Below are 23,710 nucleotides of genomic sequence, written 5' to 3' on the forward strand. Positions count from 1 at the left end.
TGGAAGTAAAACGAAACCCGATACCGAAATCGTTCCGGAGGCTGAGATGCTGAAACTTAAGCGCCTAAAGTTAGGCAATCGGTGTTGCTTACAATTTTGAGTGTAAAAATATTAAAATCTCTTGGCCAACCGAAATAAAGTTGTGGAACATATTGTTTTATTGTGATTTTCTAGTACACTTTGGGTTTTCACTGCAAATGTCTGCCCGCTCGGACTGTACTGCGCATTTCAATTGCGAGTTACCAAACCAGCGAAAGTTTCTCCGTTGGTGAATCCACAATTTTCTTTCTGCCGTACATTTTCTTTCGATTCTCGATGCTCGTCCATTGGATTTAGAATTGGTTGGTTTTAGTGATGCTTTCATTTTACTCGCTCTACTACTTAGTAATTGGTTTGCTTACTTCTTACGTGGTTTGCATTGGCAAATTTTACATCATACTTTTCGCTAACGCTACTTATAGCTCTTCACTTTCTTTTTTTGGTATGAAAATAATTAACTAAGGGAAACATCCTTCGTTCTGCACGTCCGTTCGAGGCCGTTTGCTAGTGTGTGAACGTACAAAACATTTTCCTATCGTCTTTTGCCTTTTCATTTCATACTTTTCTGCTGCTGTTTAGTTTGTTTTTTTTTCGTAGGCTCGAAAGATTTTTTTACAAACGCAACACTCGCCATTATCTCGGAGGAACTCTGGAACGATGTTGTGGCACGTGGTAAAAAATATATATATGTACGTTTCGTTCCTTTCTCGCGCCATCAATCACACCGTGTGATGTTCTTCTTGAGATGTCGGTGTTGCGGTTCAACCGTTCAACCGGCGAAGGTTGGCCCATTTTCTCCATTTTCCAGCTATCTACAATTGGCTACATAACTGCCGCCCCTAACGTCCGGCCAAAGGTGAGGAAACTCACTCACTCGCTCACTGGCCCTCGCTAGTAAAGGGTGCTACGGTAAAGCTCTGCTCTGCCACGCTCGGTTGTTTGATATTTTACATTAAACCGGCCACTGCACCTTTCCGGCACCTCTCTGGGTGGCTCCTCGTGTATTGGAATGTCTTTTGCACGTGTGTGTTCGCACGAACGGGAAGGCGTTCTGGTCCTCTCTCTCTCTCTCGCTCAGCCCTTCAAATAACTTAACAAACAGGTTCGATTACACTTTACGTTTTCCTAAAACGCTCTGCTCTCCTCCGGCTGCCGCCTGCATCATTTATTTCACTTTCGAAAGCACAACGCAATGCGCAACGAAACAACGCCAAAACAAACGCAAAACAAATTGGGGGTGGGTGGGATAAAGAACGGGATAAAAGATAACAAAAACGAGCATGCCATTCAGTTTCGCGTCTTCTAAAACCGATCCGCACCGCGCCTAACGTTCCTAACGTTCGTGACACTCACGCGGACTTTCGAATTGTACAGAGTTAACATGCAAGAAGTAAAGATTGAAAACGATAACACTTAGAGACTCTGGGCTCTCGAGTTACTCCGTAGGCGACTATACTTTCCACCCGAAAGTATCGGTCGAGCCCGGTCCGGTTGGCGATTGTATAGGAGGGAGGTTTCTAGTATTCGGATCCTTCCCATACGGGATACTTGGGGTGCTGCCTACCAGGTAATTGTATCTATCGTCCCCCTATAACTGCATGTCTGGTTTCTGGTAGGTTTTGTGGGTAGCTAACACTCTCTACCGCGTGATGTCCCAATTGACTTTCTTCTATGGTGTATGTGTGTGTATGTGTGTGTGTGTAAAATGCATAGTTCATAACAATATTCGGTACAATTGATGTCGCTACTACACCCTCTGGCACCGCGATGCCTTCGAAACGCCGTCCTTCAGCTTAGGGGATAGACTTATCACATGCTCGGCTGATGCGGTTGATGCCATTCTAGGTGGTGGTCCTTCCGGTGGATGTAGGATGTGTGTTGGTGTCATTGATAAATTGGGGAAGCCGGCGGCCGCCGGCCCTACACTGTGAACTATCACATAACCTGTTGCTGCTGATCGGTACATCCCACGCGATCACGATCTTTCGTTGCACACTCTATTCACGATGCACTCTCTTCGGTGCACTTCGTGCTTCAATACTTACACTACACGTCACACAACTTACAACTTATGCACTCACGATCGTTCGATCGATGCCACAAACATTGGAAATTGTGGGAAAGGATTTGAAGGATCCGGATGGGTGGGAAAAGCAGGATGGCAACCTTACACAGACACATACACACACACGCACATAACCAGGCGTGATGTGACGGAGCGGCCGCTTCTAGTGCCACGTGAAGACGACGTGCGCAAACATCAGGTAGATCGTGGAGACGATCACACTGCCGACCATCACCGGGAAACCGACCCTAGAGGACGAACTGCGATTAGTATCACCGAAAAGCGGTCGAAGACCCCACCACTTACTTGAAGTATTCTATGAAGGTAAACCTATAGCCGTGCTGCTCAGCAACACCAGCACAGACAACGTTGGCGGAGGCACCGATCAGCGTTCCGTTGCCTGTAGAAAGGGGAAATAAATTAGCCGATCATCGCGCCAATCCTTCCTGGACATCCGCCCCCTCCCCTACTAACCTCCTAAGCAAGCTCCTAACGCCAGCGCCCACACGAGCGGTTGCAGTGGCAGATCCAGCGTTTCGTTCTCGGCAAGACCGATGGCAATCTTCACCATCATCGTGGTGAGCGGGATATTGTCAACAAAGGCGGACGCGAACGCAGACACCTGGAGCGAGGGGCACGTGTTAAAAGGGACACACATTGGCCTGTTGGCAAGCACATACCCATAGGATGATCAGGATGGCCACCGCCAGGCGAGATTCTTCCGATACGGACATAATAACGTTCTCCGTCTGCTTGCCGATCCACTCGATCAGGCCCAGCTCGGCCAGCGCTTCCATGAGGATGAATAAGGCAGCGAAAAACAGCAGCGTCGACCATTCGACGCGTGCAATCACCGACTCAATGTCCTCGCTGGAGAACGCAAAACGCAGAAGGATTAGTCGCACATCCCCCCGGTCCGGCCGGTTGTCCTCAACAACTTACCGATCGGCCAGGATCAGCAGCAACAGCGCGCCAAGCAGCGCGGTCCAGCCAAGGGACAGCTTCTGTATATCGGGCGCCGAGTGCAGGAAGAAGAACGTGATTACGAACGCCAGCGTGATGGCCGACTTTACCAGCAAGGCTTTGCTGCGAATCGGGTACTGGGTACGGGTGGAAAAGAAAACCGGGAAGAGTTAGGATCCGATCACTTTCGCCTTAGTTTCCGACCTGTTGAGTACCTTGCGCTTCATCTCTTCCAGTGTCGCCTTGTAGCTTTCGACCGGCACCGAGCCGGTGACGAGCTTTTTCTTCAGCGAGCGCGACAATCGGTTCACCTTCTTCAGGAGCGTCTCGCGCACAAGGTCCTCGTCCTTCGAGTACGACGACAGGGACGCGGCGGCCCGCTGCCACACGGCGATCTCGTGACGGATCTCCTGCACGTCCTGCGGTTCGCTGAAGCGCAGATCGTTGATGTTCTTAAACTTCATGCGCAGCTGGAAATAGGTGGTGATCATCACGAAGAAGATCGGGATCGCCATGTGTAGCGTGAAGGTCGCGAAATTGACTCCCTGGAAAGGAGAACGGAACAGAATTAGTGTGCCTGAGCCAAATCCGGCCGCCGCGTTTCACTTACGTTCTTGGCGATGTGACTGTTGGAGGCGATGATGACGTTCGGTGGATCGCCGACCGGTGTCAGTGTCCCGCCGACGTTCGAGTAGATTACCATCGACATCAGCACCGGCACCGGGTTGAGTTCCATCACCTCGCACAGTCGTATCGTGACCGGTGTCATCAGTAGCACGGTGGTGACGTTGTCAAGGAACGAGGACAGCACCGCCGTGAAGATGCACAGACAGTTGATCAGGGGCCACACCTTGCCGTTCGTTACCTGGTACGCGTACACGGCCAGGTAGTCGAAGATGCCGGTCTCGGACAGGATCGCCACCAGAATCATCATGCCGAACAGCAGGAGCAGCGTTTCGACGTCGATCCACGAGATGAGTTTCGGCATGCTGGGCCGTTCGTGCATCGCCGCCAGGACACCGATTGCGAGCGTCGAAGCGATGATGGCGGCGAACGTCCGGTGGACGATTTCCCAGATGATCAGCACGTACAGGCCGAGCAGGACGATGGCCGCGTAGATGACACCGGCCTCCACGTCCATCGGCGTCGGATCGTACGTGAACTTGGTCGGGAAGTCGGCCTCAAGGTTGGTGGCCATGCGCACCCGGACCACCGCCCTCCCGCTGGTCACCTTCTGGTGGTTGATGGGGCCCACGTCGAACACGTGCTTGCGCGTGATCTCGTCCGACTGGTCGATCGCGTCCAGCGTGCTCAGTATCGGCACCTGCCAGACGTTCGTGATGTTCTACGAGGAAAAAAGGGGTTCCCGTTAGTTTGGTTACCGGAGTCAGTTGCGGTCCGTAGTTAGTTACCTCCGTGTACTTCACGTCGTGCTCCTGGAAGTAGCTCGCGTTCGAGCTGTTGCTACTGAGGTACAGTAGCTGCAGGTTGACGAACAAGTACGTAATCGTGTTGTTGTGGTGCTGATCGCTGAGATAGGCTCCCTTCAGGGCGATACCTATCCTCGAGGTTGGCGGTGACTCTGGCAGAATGTACGCTGTTTGGAGATGAAGGACAATCGATTAGTGACTCGCGTTTGTCGCAGCAGGCGGACAATGGGTGAACGTACTTCGATAGTTTGCTTCCGGTACGGACAGCTGCCGGGGTGTGAGCTCCTTCTCGTGCACCGACATCAGGAAGCCGGTGAAGAACAGCCACACCACCAGCAGGATGCCGACCTTGACGTAGCCGAACAGCTTGCTGTGCTGGTGGTGGCTGGCCTCGTGGCCAATCGTGGCCTCGTGGTCCTCGCCCTCGCCATCGGTCGTCGCGTTCTGGCCATTCTTCTCGTGGCACTGCTCCACCACCTTGCTGCTGTCCTCGATGCTCGAGTCCGGGTTGGTCACCTTGATTGTGATGAACTCCTTGCTATTGCTATCCTCGCCATCATCGGCCGATACGTCTTCGTTCGGAAGCGGATCTTCGTCCGTTCCTAGAGCGAACCGGAAAGGATGCTGCTTTTGAGTGTTGCCAATCATATTTTGCGTACCATCGCGATAGAATTGTGGCATGAGCTTTGCGTTCAATAGCGGGCGACAATCGTTACACTTTGTGTCGGGAACCCCGAACCCGGTTAACCTTTCTCGACTGGCGGGTTGATCAGCGTCAATTGATGGACTCACATGGGGACTCATTGAGTCGTCATCATTTCAAAACACGGTCTTTCTCTAACTTCCTCAGACTTAGTTAATTAACGCCCACCGGGCGTCGGACTAAACGGAGGTTAATTTATGGTTCAAACTTCGCTCCGTTCAAGAGCACCCTCGTGCGCCATATTGAAGCAGTCTGCTGGCCTTTATGAATGGATAATTTTGTATCTTGACCAGTACAACTGGAAAGACAACAAGTGGGCTAGAGCGTCTCCGTAAACAAACCGTTTGAAGCTGGAAATTCTTCATGATTGGTAACAGCAGTAACATGTCGTCAACATGACTGATAAAACGTCGCTCGTTCTGACGGCACGGCGAGTGATGTAAACATGAAACAGAATCCCCTTTTTCGGATGAAACAAACCAAAGCGCTGACGGCCAAGGCACTGCAATTCATATCGTTTTGTAGTTTTTATTTTTTTCTGGCAAATGCAAGGATAAAAAGCAAACCAAAAAACCGGGTCCAAGGCCATGCGCCTCCATCGATTGACTGTGTGGCAGATTATCGATTTCCCACCGTCACGTACTGAAGCGCTCCGAAGTGAGACACGCAATACAGTGATTCAATTGCGCCGCTCATCGCAAACAGCTTGTAGAAGGCCTAAATTAACGTTCCATGTTACGTTGCGCTGTAAATAGGCACCGGATGGTGGGGACACATAAAACGTTTCCGACTATCTTTCGGACGATCGCGGCAACGCTTCCCGGAAAACACACACGCGAAAAAGCAATGATAACCGCCCTCAGATATCGATAGCGCGGAAGGTAACAACCCTCTAGCTAATTACTACTTCCTGGCCAGATTCATTGTCCACGCGCGGTCTAAAGCATATTTCATAATGCGCTCCGTGCCGGCCGCGCATATTTTTAGATCTCTCGCGTGATCGCCGCGTCCACTGGCGCACCCTTCGGAAGCATGTGCGCCACCCGTAGCATAATCGGTGCATACAATCAGCCGGGTCCAGCACTCGTGCCACTGTGTGTGTGTGTGCGCTGTACACAATCAATCAAGCCCGAAATCAGTCGCATCCGAAGCGGGTTTTTGCTGTGTGCGGTGCGGTTTCAGCCTCGCTTTCCGCCTCGGTCGCTGCAGTCAATGCGATAATGAGCGGAAATGTTTCATGCTCGAACATTTACATAGAATAATTGAAAACAATCTTCGCTGGAGTTTCGAGTGGCTGGCCGGCTACCGGGGGCAAGGCCGCCTACCGCGGGCCGCGTTTGTCGTCGTCGAGTCTATCGAATGGAATGGAACCGGGCAATTGGTGTGGTTTTGAAAAAACGAAAACAACGGGGACAGCAGCGAATGCGGGTCACTGTCACAATGTGCGGTGCAATATCGACGAGGAGATGCACTCGAGAGAGGGGACGTTGACGGTGGCGATTGGAGGGGAGATATGGAGCCGGAGATAAACAAAGCAATCGGAAACATCACAACCTTTGGATAACTCGTAAAGATGAATAGCTCAGTGCAACCAATAAATGATTGAAATGGATAAAATGTGTTAAAAAGCTGTTAAACTCAATAACAAAAGCTGTTTTAATCTTCTCTTTAAATTAAAGACGTATTGATGTTGTGAAAACAATCCAGGTTTTCGAACAATATTAGGCGTGAATTCCATGACGAAATAGATTGCATCCCGTCAACTGTATCCACTGAGGCGGCGGCGCCGATGTATTTTTACATCGCTTCACTTCACCAACTGCTCACAGTTTCAGCTATTTCTGTACTGCAGAAGGCTGCACACAACGTAGTAGGCAATAGCTAACGAGTAAGACTTAACACGCAAATGAACCACTCTATTGGTGGTTGGCGATAAATTATTCGTTCTTTAAAAGGTTTCTTGAATGTTTCGGTTCGGTCGTATGGGTTAAATAATTCTTTATTTTTAGTGCATGAAACTTATCAGAAGGTCACAGTTTCTCCAAAAAACCACGTGGATGGGACAAGAGAAGTTAAGCACTGCTCCCAGCGATGTTACGAAACTTTCACCCCACGATCAGCAGCGAAGTTAATCCGTAAGATGTGAAGCGTAATCCGCACAAATCTTTCCTCTTTATTCCACTTTCAATTTTGAACCCTCCTCCATCAAAGACAATCGGCCGCCAAGTGCCGCGACCCTTCCAAAGCCGCTGGAAATCCTCTCGTCCCCCCCTTGACTGACGCTTGACGAGCAATCAAGGAGTCATCTTAAACAGAGTGGTTTATATGCTCGTTGCCGTTTCCCGTTCCGTTCCGTTCGGTGGGGCACGTTGTTTTCGCGAATTATCTCATCCGTTTGCATGGGCGTGAGGATGTGGTCCCTTTGATTTATGATGATATCGGTAGCAAGGGCGCCGGCATAAACAAAAACATTGCACGGGGTGATCTTGAGTCTTGGGCGGAACTCATGCTAATTAATTTCGTGTTACCTTCGTCACCACCGACAGCACTGATCCGCTAGGCGCTGGGCGGATCAACCAAGGATGTGCCGAGGGATGACGCAAGAAAGGGTGTTCGATGATTTATGGACTCTTTCAATTGCTGCGGGACCAAAGCAACATGTTATGTTTTGCGTGTTTTTCTCGCGCGCCAGGCTTTACCGGTTCAAGTCAGTCAAGGCGGTGCACGGGGAATTTATCAATTGACACCGACGATACAATGGTTTAGTATGCATAACGAGCGCCTAGCATTGACACTAATCAGCGGCAAAACGTGACCGTGCCTTCCCGTGCGGTCGAAGGTGTGTGTGTGGGCCAACAATCCGTGTCCGACACCACGCAGTGGGCATGATAACGAATGATGGGTTTTGTTACGCAATTTGTTGCCACTCCGTGTTGAGATAGGTCCAAACCGTTTTTTGGGGCAATCTGCTGGAGTATGAGGGGCGCGTACGAGATCCCTGTACGACCATCGCAAAGTTTTACAAAAATTGTTACCAATGCATCTTCTATATCATTGGAAATTTCGAAAGTCCTTTACTCAGTATTTCGAGTTCAAAGTGACACGGAGGTGATTCAAACAATTAGTGCACAGAAATAACGTGCAGTTAATTTTGGGTTCCTAAAGAAGATCCAAAAACCATCGAAACGTAAAAGAAAACTGTCTGAAGTTGCATAAACCAAACAAACGGGTGGCAAGCGCTCCCGGTCACCGAAAGTAATTTTTATTTTTGTGTTCTCTTCGTCACACAAAAAAGGCGAACAAAAAAATGCGACTCTCAAAACATTCTCTAGGTCACGGCACGGCAGGCAAATCATCGCCGTGGCCATAGCGCGTTATCGGCGCCTGGCGCCCGACGTAAAGGGGTCGGAACATAATCCCCCACCAGGAGGAACGGCGGACGGGACTGACTTTTGGGTGTGACGATGCTGATCGTTTCTATTCACAGAAGCCGCTCGAAGCCGTATTACTGTTGCCATGGGGTGTTTTTTTTTACATCACGGATAAGGGGCTTGGCATACGCGACGATGTGTCGACGGGAATTTTCCCTCACTCAAAAGCATCCCTGCGAAACGTAGCGAAACAACGTTTTTCGGTGCGTTCAGTGGAATGTTAATATGCAAAATTGCCACAGCTCAGCAATTCCCTAGCACTCTGCCAGTTGAGCGCCCGGGTTATGCAATGTGGATGCTTTGCTTGATTTTTGTTTCTAGCGAAGACAATCAACAGGTGCCACTGGCCAGAAAAGGACCTCTTCTACTGCGGATTTGTTGGCACAAAACAAAACACTAAAGCTAAAGCTACTCACCGTGTAGTCGCTCGTGCTCCTGCCGGAACGAGGCCAGGCTCGGGTCCTGCCGGATGGCGGCCGGAAGCGTACGCCATATCTCCAGCGATGCCTCCGTCACCTGGCTGAGAGAAATGATAGAGTGGTTAGGCCGGATCGTTTGCACCGTGACGGACGGGGCGCGCCGTGGGTTAAGGTGGTCCAGCTCTTCCTGCCGGGCCCGCTCCTTCTGCTCGTCCCTGAGCCGCAGTATCTTGAAGACGACATTTTTGCCCTTCGCCTTCGACATTCCGAGCCCGGGGCCACCGAGTACTTTGTGCGTTGTGTGCGTGGTGTGCGTGCGTGCGTGCGGGACTGTGTATTGGTGGTGGACCGCTACCGTGCAGGATTAGTACCGTGGTGTGCCGTGGGACACAGAAATGCAAGTGCAGGTTAGCGATGCGGCGCACCCGGGAGGGAGGCGCACTTCAATTAGCATAAAAGCCTTCGATCTTCGCCACGGTCGCCATTGAACACTGGTTTTTGTTTTGTCACACACTTTTAGTTTCTACTCAATCTCTACGTAACGACGGCACGGGGTGCATGCAATTAGGTGACGGTGTTGGACAGCTATGGTTAGATTAGGCTGCCGGTGTGAGTGTGTTAGGATGGGAGAAGGAAATTAAATATTTAACCAATTCATCATGCACTCAGCAGCCAATTAGAGCCAATTCCGGGGAATGCGTGCATTGCACTCCAAAACAAGCGAGTTACGTTTGCGTTCGAGTCACACACTGATTGCGAGTGGTCTTCACCTCTGCGGGTCCATATCGCGTCACGTCACGCTGACTCACGGTCGTGGGGGGTCACCGGTGGGAAAATGGTACGATTTTTTCTCTTAGTTTTCTTCTATCTATGGATCACTCTCGCGCTTCCGGCAAACTTTACTGTCAGCACGCGCTCAGCTCATGGGCCGGCCAACACACTCTTTAAAACCTTTAAACCACACGAAACCGGCTCAATTCGTTGATATTAGATTTGGCAAATTACTCGCTGAACTCAACAGGGCTCAATGGGGCGTAAAATATCGCACGATGGTCACCCTAATCACAGGTCCTGTGCTCGTACGGTGTGTACGGTACGGGGAGATGACGATAGAAAACCACTACAAATTCTGTTACTCAAAACACACGCACACCGACGGGGATCGCGGCAATAATTTGTCGCTTAATTTGTGTCGTTTTCATTGTCAAAGCGAGGGCCATCGTGATCACGGGCTCGGCCGTGCAGTGGCTCCTTCACATTTCACAGCCATCACCGGGTGGGGGGATTAATGTTTTTTTTCTCTCTTGCTTCACCCCAAACACGATCTGTCTGTCGGTCGGTCGATCGCGCCCCCTCGTGTGCCGGTCATTTTTATTGAGTTCACGAACACCGCGATTGGGGCTGCGATTTTCACGGGCCGCGTGTGACCTTCGGTGGTCGTTGTAAAATTCGACCGAATTCGGTGTGGTTACTCAGGAGAGGACCCTAGCAAGCAAGTGGGACCTCTGTCACGGGTACCTCGAAAATCGGAAGCAACTGTTAGAGGTTTGTTTGATTCAATTGAGGCTCTTCTCGTTTCATTTGGATTAACTAAAATGTTGCTTACAAAATGAACCACGGTCCATTAAGCTTCATCAATGGCAGTTATTGTTGAATAATGTAAAACATACGTCCTTTGCGTTGTTTTCGTGTTTCTAAATATATTTGCGGTCAATTCTCTCAGTACGATTGTGTTTCGTTCGAATGTTGTTTGCCCTTACCATCACAGGCATTAAAAAATGGGTTCAAAATGTTCATGCTCAGCTCGGCGGAAAATGTGCCCAAAATAGGGTTTATCAACCCACCATCAACCGACGCAATCGTGTCGATGGCCCTCTGTTTGTCCGAGAGCAATCGAGCCTAATATGTTCCGTTGGTATTGGTATTTTCTATGCATGTTCCAAGAATAACTCCAACCAAACCAAACGGCTCACCAACGGACCAATATTGGCCGGCCTCAAACATGTTTGTCAAAGATAATCCGCTGCTTCAAAGGCTTTGGGTTATGCTTTCAGCAGAAGGCTGGTGACCACCTACGCTTCCCAGTCGGTTGATTTTTGCTGGGAAATGCGCACGCGAGCGGTGATAATATCTGAAAAGCTGCCCAATTCTTTTGGCACTTCCATCCCCCCAGTGACTAGGTTGGTTGCCAATAAATTTCAACAACATATCACAAAAGCGACACGCTTATAAAGCTGTACCGAACGAACGCCTCCCGAGAATTCCCCAAAGGTCCACCGGCCCACGTGTTGACAACTGTGCCATCCTGCTGTGCCTTATGCCGAATGGCGAGAGATTGGCAAAATAATAAGTCGCCGTAGGCCGCCACTAGCAGCCATTAGAAAACGGAATGGTCCACGGTCAATTTGGCTCACGTCTAACCCTCATCATCATGGTGGGGACCGGCGCGTTGATTCACTCAATCATACCGAAGCATCAATTTTGCACGGCCATACCCCGGATGAGTAATGGTTTCGTCGGCTGCCGGTGGGTTAATTTAAGGTACGCTCCCCATACATCAACAAAGACCGCGTAATGATAGGGCCCCGGACTCACGGAGATAGAGAGACTAGAATGAGTCCGGTACGGCCAATTTAGTAGTCTCAGAGCGATGCAGAGTCGGACAACGGGAATCCCCAATTGAACATCTCCTGCTCAGAAGCAGCTCAACCAGTCTATTGTAGTCCAGGACCACTCGCCGCAAGTAATAGCCGACTAAGTAAGTAAGTGAAGCGCAGCTCTATTTTCGCTATCATACTGCGCCACTCACGACTCACGCACTGGCCCATCACGGCCGTCTGGCGATCGCGCGGTGCCGTTATCGCGCCTTCCTGAGCCCCGCGTAATTGGGCCAAACGATGAAGCGTCGTCATTGAACGACAAATAAAATGGTGCAAAAAAAGTAACAGAAACGGGGTTTAAAAATTAATGAACTTTGCTACACACAACCACACTGCCTCCAGCCCCTAATCTGCCAGTCTGATTAGTAATTAATCAAATGCGGCCCCACATAAAGAGCCTGTAATGATAAACTGTCATCGGCACTGCAAGGAACGCGTATCACCGATGATGGATCGGGTCCGGTGGCACTCTGCCGGATTTCGTTTCAAACACAGAGCGACCTACAATCGGTCGTAATTTATTGGCCGGTTTTAAAGGATGCCGCCCCCAAAAGGGTTGATTATCAGTTGAAGACCGGTAGCAACAGCTTTCGAACGCGGGGTCACTTTTGATTTCTAGTCTCCTTATCGCTGGCTCGCTGGCTGCTGGACGTGATTTGCCACCAATAAACATGCGCCCCGGCACCGGTCTTTGCGTCCGAACTGTCATGTTGCAAAAACGTGGTGTCGGACGTTTCCGTGTATCCGGGTGTTCTTTCGAAATCCCGAATTCCAAATTAGCGGGAGATAACGCTTCGATCCGGTTTTGAGACCCCGACACTGGTACTATCAGCTGAGAACTGACTGGAGAACTTATGAATGGAGCGGCAAAATGCGCATTGCGCTGCTATGCTGCTCACCAACTAACCGCTCTCGCCCTGTGGCCCCCGGTCTCTTCCGGTCCACTTGAGAGTTTTGAGAGGCTCGGCCTATCGAAAGGGTTTTTTTTTTTGCGGTCGCCACGTTGGTGTGGTGGCACGTAAAAATACGAATCGATGTGTGAAGAGTTTGGGGGTGAGATTTTGGTCACCTTCACGCCGGGAACAACAACAGTCCGTGCCGTGACCCACGAAAACCGTACGCCCGCGCGCGCGCCAAACGCAATCGAGAAAAATGGTTTCGCAGACGTTCATAATGGACGTTTGGTGGATAAAATTATCTCTCGGAGCTCCGTCGCCCGTCGTGTGTCGCCCTTCTTCGGGGCATTTTGGGATGGGTCCACGAAGAGAAAAATGTTCGTCCTCGACGGTCGGGCGCGAAGAATTACGAGCTCGCCACAAGAAAATGGCGCTTTCGCGCTAAGTGGTTAAGCTTTTCGAGTTTTAGAGAATCGTCAGCCCTGTCAGACGAGTTGCCAACGCTATAAAGCACACTGTTTGCGTTGAACCATATTCGCAACACTTCACACGATCGACTGGAGCGATGATCACTTCAGTGCACTTTTCACTCAACACATTGTGAATGATAATATTTTTCACGGCGCACTGAAACGATCTGGCTTTCATGCAATCTGTCGTCACGTCATGCGCGGGAGCAACGCCGGAGCTTCGGTTGCGCACTATCCTTTCGCTTGCACGCCAAAGGACACAGGATCGATCACTCGAACGGTTCGCCGTTACCGTTTCTGGCTGGCGGTTTTGGCGTAGTTTTTCGCGCAATTACTGACGCGCGCGCGCACACACGGTCAACGGTCACTCTGCGGGTGGTGCGCGACCGAGCGTTCGTGAAGGACTACACACCGTCCGGAGGAGTGAATCCGGCACACAGTGAATAGTGACCAAACAATCCGACCGAGAAGTTGGCTCTCTCTCTCTCTCTCTGTCGGTCTGCCTGATAACGAGCAGAGCCTGGCGGTTGGACCGGGACAGCAGATCAATGAAACCTTGGTGCGATCGAGAGATAGCACGAGATAGCGCGGCAGTGATAGAGATAGAAAGCCGAGGGAGCGAGAGAGACAGGAGAATTAAATACAGAGAGCATGATGTTGGAGGCAGATCTTATAATGCTGCTCGCACTACTACTAGAGGCCACCGATCATCCCGCTGATCGTTTACGATTAGATTGTCCTGCTCTGTTGATGCGGTGGGCGGCTGAGCGCTTGAAAGGTTTTCCGCCTTTTTTCCAACCAAACACCAAACCGATTGACAATCGTCCACTAACACCAGAGCGCAAGTAGCACACCCGGGGGGACGTAAGTCACAGGCAGCAGTAAACATGGGGAAGTGCTTTGTTCCATAGTGCCGCCGCCACCGGCTACTGATGATGTCAACGCGAGAGCAAAAAACGGTCGGCCACGGACAGTAGGCAGCATGACAGTCTTGGCCAAAGACCAGAGAGACTGTGACCACGGTGTAGGTGTAGTGATGGAAAATTATTAAAACAAAAATAACACACCAGCGTGACCACCGGCAACCGTGAGAAGGATGAGACGATAAGTGAACTTCGACCGCGACAATGAGGATGGAACGCAGTCGGTGGTTGAAACGTAGCGGGAAAGAGTTAATACACACACAATAAAGTGAGAAATATTTTTGGAAAATTAATAATTGAATGGGCAAACACATGCGAAAGCATCGCAACACACATGCGTTTTTTCGGTGCCATTCATTTACCAATTGTTATTTTCGTCTCCCAGAAAATGTATTTTAAATTCGAAGGTGCCACAAAAATATCCCAAATGTTTGGGAATGAAGGACACGTAACGTAAGATTGCACCACGAACGGTGCTTCACACACAGTTGGTACCCTTTTTCTTAACATGGCCACAGATGCAAATGGGCGAACCAGATTGACATGTCTTGTCAGGTGCTTGTCTGCTCTGTCTCTCGCTCTCAATGGCTTCTCTTTCTCTCGACCAGCATATGCAACCGGAGCATCGTCCGGAACATGGCCAGCATGGTGGTGCATGGTGATTGGTGAGCATAGTGGAGGGCTATTTTTGGATCCCAAATTGAAGTGAAGAACTCGGTGCTGGACGCACCGATAAAACAGCGACGGAGTCGGGATGTAACGGAGTTGTCACAGGCCCAGTTTAAGGGAATGATTTGGATTTATTTCGACACGCAGTTATGAGCTGCAACACGATTCGCATTTAAATGCCCAGCTGGTCTGCAGGTGGCACCTAATTGCAGCAATGAGCCGGTTGCATTCCTCCGTGAAAGCCAGACACCGAAAGACCCGCCGGGCGTACGGTTTGCGAACCGGTTCGGCGGGGCTAACACACTGACCACCCCCAACATCGAAAAGAACTTGCCACAGCAACCCACCACCCCGGGCGGACCGGGTTCGGATTGCGTTGCGTGGCGTGTTTGTTGATGATGTCGTTACTATAACAGCGTCATACGTTTTCCTGGACCTCCCAATTCCGTGATGTCCCTACCTTTTCCTCCATTCACCATTCGAGAACACGTATGTTACTTCCATCTGCGGCATTGTGGCGCCAATTTTTACACCGAACTAAATACACACACACGCAATACGAATTCCACGAACCCGAGCACGGGGCTCACATAGTCCTTCACCACGGCACGGCGCACGTGCAGCAGCTTTGTTGGGAGCACTTCAGAGCGATGAGTTACGGTAGAATGTAAGTCACCAATATGAGTCAATCTCACTCGACACCAACTTGCGGCGGTGGCGCTGCCACGCTCGATAAGATCGCTGTGGCCACTGTTTCCAGTGGCCCGTGGCCCGAGTGTCCGGAATGGAAATATCTAACGCGCCGGTAGCCTCCGTTATCTTTCGCGGAGCTATTTTCCCGACCGCACGTTTTTGAACGCTATCGGGTTGAGGACATCGGATATCGGATCACAGAAAATTAATATCGTAGTCGCGCCGGACACAACCGACGCAGTCACGAGACGCGGCCCGTTTGTTTTGCCATTGTTTCGAGTTTGACGGAGAAATCTACTAATCCTCCCGGTTACGTTAATCAGTTCCAGTTAAAATGCTGGGGTCCAGCGCAAGCAGCACGTGTTGGGGAAGCAACCATGCGACACGCTATCTGTTTAGACGCGCAAACCCCACAAGATAAGCAAGCGAATATTAATCCGCGGCCCCGCCGACCCTGAAGCCAGGATTTACGACCCCAACAGATGGGTCCCGGTGGACGAAGAACGAAGCCTGTGTCTGTTTTGCGCTGTGTCAAGGGCTTCTAATTTTAGGCCCTCCTCCTACGCAGTCCTGCGAAAGCATAACGCTATCGGGCGAATGTAAGCCCGGCACGGTGTTAAGATGGCCGATAAATCAATTCACCCGCGGATTGCATCATCTTTTTCCGTTTCTCGACGTCACCACGATGTTTGTTTGCCGAAAGAGAAGCGGAATCTTTGGGCATCGACGGGGGTTGACACTACCCGACACTGCGTAGTGCTTTAAGACAGTGACGCTGGAGGGCCCGCAAAAGCCGTTAAACACCTTTTTGAGCAGCATTCCTTTTGCATTAATAACAGCACCGCATTCGATTGCGACCACCAGTTGCTAATTCTGGTGTCACGCTCTGTAAACACGGCAGTAAGTTCATTACAAACTGAATGGCGTTTTATTGGCCACCAAACCTGTAAAGAGTCGCGTGACACGCGACGTTTCGAACAATCGAAACCCGGTCCGGTTCCCGGTTCCAAACTCCCGGAACACAGCGCACGAACACGAAAGCGAGCGTTGGAACGTGCGAACGAGCCCAGCCCAATGAAAGAAGGGAATTTGTTGCAAGAAATCATCGGTTTCAGGCCAAGGACTTGTTGCGAAAAGATTGTTGGTCGTTGAGGTACAAGGTGTGTTCAAAAAGTTCTGATAATTTTGTATTTACCCGGGCTACGTATATCCGATTTTCGATTTTTGGTGGCATTATGTTGCTACTCATGTCACTCACCTATGGTGCCAAGTTCGGCCATTTTGAATAATCAGTCAATTTTTGACAGCTGCTTTGCTTGGACGTGTTTTGGCTCATCTTCGTTTTTTGTCTATTCCAAAAGTAATTGACCACGAAGCGAAAATTTGAGTTTTGGAAACAGCAAAAGGTCACAGGGGACCAGATCTGGGGAATAAAGTGGCTTTGGCATCACTAAAGAGTTGTTTAGGCCAAAAATTCGGGCAGAAACCATGATGTGTTAGCAGGAGCACAACAGCCAATTTTGGGTTTCCCACAAATCCGGGCATTTGTGACGGATTGCTTCGGCCGAATTGCGCATAACTTGCCGGAAATGTTCTTTATTGACAGTTCTATCTTTTGGCAACAACTCATGATCCACCACGACCATGCAATTGAAGAAAACTGTACGCAAAACCGTTCACATTCGACAAAACTTGGCTCTTCGTCGTTCACATCTTCTCGGCTCTCTGAGAACATTTTGAACCACCGATAAACGCTGCTTTGGGTGAAAATAGCTTCACCATAAGCCACAGTCAACATTTCGAATGCGTCCGCCCAACAACCAAAACCGATCGAAGTACCGATGGAGCCGCCTGGTGCGGCATTAACGGGCAAGTTCCTTCTTCGCTCAGTCGATGATCGTGGCGCCCGATGTTTCATCATTTGTCAAGCGCCCACTATCTACATTTAGGCGCTTTAATGGCAGTGGTCCGACTGTGACTCACTTCCAGCGTCCGCTCTTCTTCTCGAAACGCTCTCCTGACGCGTCGCCTCTCCGGATTACACCGCTGGCCATAAGTATGGGAGCGCGTGGACCGGTTGCAAATTCTAAGCGGAGCAAAATTTGTTGTCATATCATAAATGAATCCACTGTGTGGTGATGATAAGAAAACCAATAATGGAAAAGAACTGTTCGCTTCTTCACACCCGCCCAACAGCCCGCGCCAACTGCCAACCCTCGGTTCTCTTCTCGGTTCTCTCGTGTGCTCGTGACGTTCGTGACCGTTTGACCGACGGTTTTCACGTCCTTTACCCCACGGGAAAACCGAGGCGGTGGGAGGCCATTGGGGAAAAATAAACCTTTCAATAACACCCGACCCGGCCCAACCCGATCCGAACGGGAAACGGAGTGCCGATGGAGCTTGAAAGTGAAGTTTATTTTTACATACACACAGACACACGCACACTCGCACCGGGTGCGATGGCCGTGGTCAAAGAATCGTCTATCGGAGGCGAAAGTGAAAAGATGTCGATCGATACCCGTACAGACGGGTGGTCAACCATTGGACCGGGGAACCGATCGAAATTTGGCACCCCGTTCTGGTCAAGGTTAATACGCTTCTTCTATCGCTTCTTGATGTTAGCTCCTTCACACGCCGGCCGCCAATGACGTCACGGCGCGACTTGTTGGAGTGGCGCATCCCGGTATGGTCGGCCGCCATTACGCTAAAGAGCGCATTAATTACGGGGCCGCGCCCTAAGCGGCTTGGGTGGCTGACCGGAAGCAAGGCGAGACAGGACGAGACAGGACCGTAAAAAGAGATGAAACCGATTAGGGCACAACAGTGCATTGCTCGGGTTTTTACGAGGGTTTTGAACCGGTCGCTCCAGTCCTTGTTGGCAAATAACACAGACGAGTGTTTGTCAAGCTTCCTAACGAAATTTAGCAAACCCTTCGCCTCACTTTGAAGATGCTTTGATTTGATTATCCCATTACAATCAGCCAAATGGAATGCCACGCGTGGTGGGTGTTGATAATCCCACACAGCAATCGTCGAGAGGTTGCGAGGCTGCTCATTAACAAAGCAGACAGTTCTTTAGTCAATGAATCACTCATTCATTCACCGACTCAGCCCAACTTGTGCAAAACCGTGGCCACGGAGCGTAAAGTACGTGCTTTCCCGGTCGGAGCAAGTGAGTCGCAGTGAACAGTAGAGTGTCCCGTTCCGAGCTACATTAATCAACAAAAAGGAGAAAAAAGCAGCGAAAACTTAATTAAAACCCGCGGTGATAAGGCGTACAACGATCGAATCCAGCTACTTTCCAGCATTTTCGAGGACTTTCGGTCCTCGGTCCAGAGTTGGTGATATTGATTGCATCGCGGATTCTTAGTTTTTGCAATCAAAATACTACGAAGCCCATCGAAACACTATTAGAGTAATTGCCCACATACTTTGTGGTTTTTTGCAACGTAATCGGCTGGGGTTGACACGTGTCGGGTCGGGGAGAATGGTAACCCAACTCCAATCCAACGCCCATTCAAAGGCGTTTCGTGCCCTTTGACAATGACGTTGTTCAGGAGTTGTTCTATGAATTTTACCACAGGAAATTAATAAAACACGGGAACCATGTGGCACGTGTTGGGGGCATATGTGTAGACGCCAAACTAAAGTACGTCATAAGGGGCTCTTGCTGTGGTTTTTGCGGTTCGACACTTCGTTCCGGCAGCCTGCGCCCTCGAAGGTTAATGAGGAAAATGAACAATCGGTAGGGGGTTATTACTGGAAGCACCCGTTAAAGTCCCTTCGATGATGATGTTAATTTAACGATAGTACCCGGCATCCGATAAGATAAGCAACGAATGTGTGTCGATATTGGTGCTTGCAACACAGCGTCGATGCCCTCTCTGAGTTGGCGGAGCCTCGGACGACGGTAAAGGACCCCGTTTCAATTGATGCCAATCATCGACAGTGTGGCCGATATCGGACAGTAAACAATCCAAAAAGAAACACCCTGACTACCCTCCCTGGGAAGTAACAGCCGACACGCAGCCGACAAATGAACAACATTGTCAATTGATGTTTCCGTACCGATCGGTCCGATCCGACATATCGCCATCGATCGAGGGCATCGAGGGCGCCGATCAGCGATGCGTAGCTTGCGGCCCTCTGGCGGTGGCATCATTACCATCGCGGTGGCGATCAGGGTCACCTGTGGCCCCGCAGCGGTCAATTTGCATGCCCGGCACGGGTTCGCGGCGGGGTGCGATCTGTTGATATTCAGGGCGCAGTATCATCCGCGACGGAGCCAAACCAAAAAACGAACCGTTTTTTTCGGTGGGATTTTATGTTATTTTTGCTTTCGGTTTTTTGCGACATGCCACACACGCGCGAGACCGTTTTTTATTGCAGTCCATGAAAGTCCATTCAACGACGCGGTGCGTGATGTGGGAGTCGAAAACGGTTCGCTCTCCTTTCGGACACACGGAATTGTCTATCAATTAGGGAAGCGCACAATGGTGAGCGTATTTGAGTACAAAAAGGCAACCATTTTGAGTAAAAATCTATTTTTTCAATGTCAAAATTCAATCAAGCATAGTATATTTGAACATAAGTCATATCGGCATCGGTATCAGTCATATCGGTATCACTTTATTCATTAAAACCAACATTAACATGCTAAAAACCGAGCAAAACATTACAAAATAAACAAAGTCCGTACTCAAAACAATTTGGCAACATCAAACACTCAGTAGCAAAGCAAAAAAAATATCAATTCTACCCAACAAAACGGTATGCTTCCGCTGCTTATCACTTCGAGTTTGCTGCAAATATTGTTATCCCTCCGGCCGCCTCCGCTTTTCCTTTCCGGTGACAAAAACGCGGCGAGCGGAACGAGACCGAGAGCAAAAAGTATCCCAACAACAACGGGCAACAATGGTAAACTTTTAAGGCTTTGACGTTTTCCGTGTTTTTTCCCCCCATTTGCGCAAGTAATTGGGCGAAAAAAGCATCATTCAGGCCCGCGAGCTGCGTTGCGTGTGGCGCGTTTGCTCTTTAAACCCATCGACTGGCCCAACACAGAGGACCGACACGAAACTCGGCGGGCCATTGTCGCCATGCCGTCTGCCCGAACATTTTTGCTTCTGAATCTGCAGCAAATCTCGCTCGCTGGTCACGCAAACGCGTATCGCCGTGCCGTGTCCGCGTCCGTGACACGCTCCCGTGATTCGTGCGATCCGTTAATTGGCACAGTTTTGTGATATGATGACGAGTTTACAAGTTTTAGATGATTTTATATTTGGCGTGCAAACGGACAAGTGCACCGCCAGATCGAGGCGGTGGCTGGTCGCGCTCACGGTGTTTTGTTGGATCAATACCGGTCGAGGTCCTTCCGCCGACCGTCGGGACGAGCGGCCCGGCGGCTCGCCCGCTCGCGTGGCTCCTTGGCACAAACCTTGGCCAAATGATATGCCCGGCGTCGACGAAGTTCGTGGGCTCGGGGTTCCGGGCGAGAATCGTTTTACCTTAACCTCGTTTAAAACCGTTTCCAGCCACGGTACGGATGGGCACGGTCCGGGGTGGAATTTGATTTGCTCCGGAGAATCATTTTTCCTACCCACTCGACGAGGATACGGTGCGTACGTGAAATTGCCATTGCGTCGACGAATTTGTTTGGATGTGTCCGTGACGGCGTTAGGAATGTGAGCTTGCGTCCGTGAGCACCCCAAATGTTGTTTGTTGTTGAACGCTGACGAACACTCGAAGGCGAAGACAACACTACTCGTTATCAAATGTACTAAAAATAGAGTAACGAGTGCCGGCTGAAGCACCTCCTCTGGAAGTCTCCAATATAAATCTCTGGTAACGGTTCGGCGTAAAAAATAAAATGGAATTACAAGCCTCTCAACTGACACTTTTGATCGACCGTCTGGGCAATAAGGGCCAGGTGTCCCCAGGAGAATCCATATGCCACTCGCAATGCAAGCTTGGACATTCCCTTCTGAAAAGCACCACCGACGGTTAATTAGCTACAACGCCTAGCCACAAACCGGCCCTAGCCAAGCCCGGGCAAACCCAAACCCCGTGCGCTATTAATTCTTGCCACATTAGAGCCCTTTCCGATAGCAGCCATTCCATTCCTGATTGTGCGCTAATGAGATTTAATAGGTGTCAAGCGCTGGCAGCCGATGGCCTGCGACCCACCGTCGCTAGTCGCTGGTGACGATTAGGCTACCTTATTCGTCGTGACTGTCGATTGTTGCTTTTCTATTGCTTTCTGCAAATCCCACCTGCGCAAGGTGCAGCACACACAACTTCGACAGCTTTTAGTGCCAGGAAATGAGATTGGAAACTCCCCGTTTCGGCGGACGTACCCCACACCTGAGCATTCAATGCCGCTGATTATTAGGTGGAAAGCGAAGATGCGGTCGGGTGATAGTGTGTGACTTAATAAGGGGGTGTAGGGTCCGGGTCGGCCTGCGCCATAGTATGGTCCAGCACAGCTCAGCGCACAGTGACACGATCACATCTTGGCGGTTGTTAATAAAAATAACATGTTTTTAATGAGATGCAGAACGAATAAATTAGCCCTTCAGCAGAGGCTCAAACGATCATGCGGCGGCGATAGATTCTGTACACTCCACGGTTTCAATTAGCAAATTCATATAAAGATCTCTGCTTATGTAAGCAAAATAATAAAGAAATAAATTCAGTGATAATGCCGCTCAAAAAACAATTAACAAGAAAACAGTGGTGCAAAGGTGCAAAGTTGATTAATAATATCGATCATCGAATGTGGTCCTAGATTAAGATGACTAATCGGCTCCCGGGCACGAGCTGGTCAGCCGGTGGGCCACCTGCGCACACTGCGTCACCGCGAACTGACTAATCGCTGCCGGGTTCAGGTGGAGTTGTCATAATTTACATTACCTCCCCGACACTGGACGGGTGGCGACGTGACGCCATTTTCCGGACATGGCTCGGGCCCGGTTGGCCGTGAAAACCGTGCGGTCCAAGAATCTGGACGTAGGTTGACCGACACCGATAGTCGAGCCCATTCCAGTTGCATGCCAAGACACAAACGTGAGCATGTAAATCAGTTTCACGATCGAGCGCGATTCTTGCATAATTACCCAACGGCAACCCAGGTGAGCTTGGTTTGTAACGTTACCTGGCGAACACTAGGGAATTTCTTAGGAGTCCGCGGAGGCATTCGATCGTAGTGTAGAATCAGCTCTACGGTTATCTCAAGGATCTGTCACAGGAAGAAAAGGGGTTGCTGCAGCTGCAAACGATGACGACGTAGTCGTGTCCCGTAGACGAGATCAATTGAGATTAACGCATTTTTAATTGAGTGCCCAGGACCCATCCACCTAGGGTCACTCGTCACACGCGATGATGACAACCTGCGAGCGTGCGCATAGTCAAACGCTGTGACTAACGTCCACGGTGACCCATGGGCCTAGGCCGGCCGGGGCGCGATCATTCACAATCGGTCGCAGTGGTCGCCCATGGTTCGATTGATTAAAATGGCCACAAAACCCCATCAACGCGCGTGCCGTAGGTCAAACTAGGACAGCCCAACGGCTACATCGTAGAACTTGGCTCGACTCGGATCGCTCTCCGAGTGGTTTAGTAATCGAATGAACGATCTACCAATTTTTCTTTATTATCGTTCTAAGAAGACACCGCCACAGGGGGTAGTTCCCGAGAAACCCCCGAGATCGGGGCCCCGGCCTCAGAGGCCGGGAGGAAGATCATATCTCACCCCTCCAGCTCATCGTGACATCCAGCTCGACAATTGAACGGGACCGGTTGTCCGGCACCATCGATCGTCTCGCACGTTGGCGATCGTTTTGCGCATTCCGCGCTTAATTGATTTTTATGTCCAGCGAAACAAATTCATCAACCGGCTGCGACGGCGGCGGCGGCGGCGGCAACATGTTGATGAAACCGACCCTTGCGCGGTGGCGACGAGTTGGCGAGCAGTTCTTCCAGAGGAATTAACGTCAGTTATTGTGACAGTTTTACTGCCGATCGCGCAACAATTAGAGTCAGAGTCAGGACAACGACGCAGGTTGATCGATCGATCGATCGATCGTCCGTCAGATCGATATGTTGCAATATTGGACCGATGGCTGCTGATCATAATTTGGTTTAACAAGTTAGTTTTGGGCATACGACATACGAAAGTAATGTGTTTTGCCTTATCGTCAATTTTTTTACTCCAAAAAATGGATGGCAAAGAATCTGTATCAAATTTTGTGTGAAAAACGAAATTAAGAGCGCGGACGCAGTCGAAATGTTGACTGTGGCTTGTGGTGAAGCTAGTTTAGCCCAAAACATCCTTACAGCCCCCAAAATTGTCAT

General features: G+C 50.2%; 1 protein-coding gene across 1 annotated transcript in view; it reads right to left on the reverse strand.

The window, feature by feature from the left end:
• Positions 1 to 148: 148 nt before the first annotated feature.
• LOC128274142 (P protein) overlaps positions 149 to 23,710 on the reverse strand; it is a 29,562-nt gene continuing 6,000 nt past the window's right edge. The window contains exons 3-12 of the mRNA XM_053012248.1: positions 9,048 to 9,151; positions 4,737 to 5,099; positions 4,480 to 4,664; positions 3,678 to 4,412; positions 3,283 to 3,612; positions 3,047 to 3,204; positions 2,785 to 2,974; positions 2,579 to 2,726; positions 2,411 to 2,504; positions 149 to 2,352 (exon numbers count right to left, since the gene is read on the reverse strand). Of these exons, the coding sequence (XP_052868208.1) occupies positions 2,268 to 2,352; positions 2,411 to 2,504; positions 2,579 to 2,726; positions 2,785 to 2,974; positions 3,047 to 3,204; positions 3,283 to 3,612; positions 3,678 to 4,412; positions 4,480 to 4,664; positions 4,737 to 5,099; positions 9,048 to 9,151 (2,392 nt within the window). The 3' untranslated portion in view covers positions 149 to 2,267. The remainder of the gene's footprint in view (positions 2,353 to 2,410; positions 2,505 to 2,578; positions 2,727 to 2,784; positions 2,975 to 3,046; positions 3,205 to 3,282; positions 3,613 to 3,677; positions 4,413 to 4,479; positions 4,665 to 4,736; positions 5,100 to 9,047; positions 9,152 to 23,710) is intronic.

The sequence above is a fragment of the Anopheles cruzii genome, chromosome 3 (genome assembly GCF_943734635.1).
Source record: "Anopheles cruzii chromosome 3, idAnoCruzAS_RS32_06, whole genome shotgun sequence".
Classification (NCBI taxonomy): Eukaryota; Metazoa; Arthropoda; class Insecta; order Diptera; family Culicidae; genus Anopheles; species Anopheles cruzii.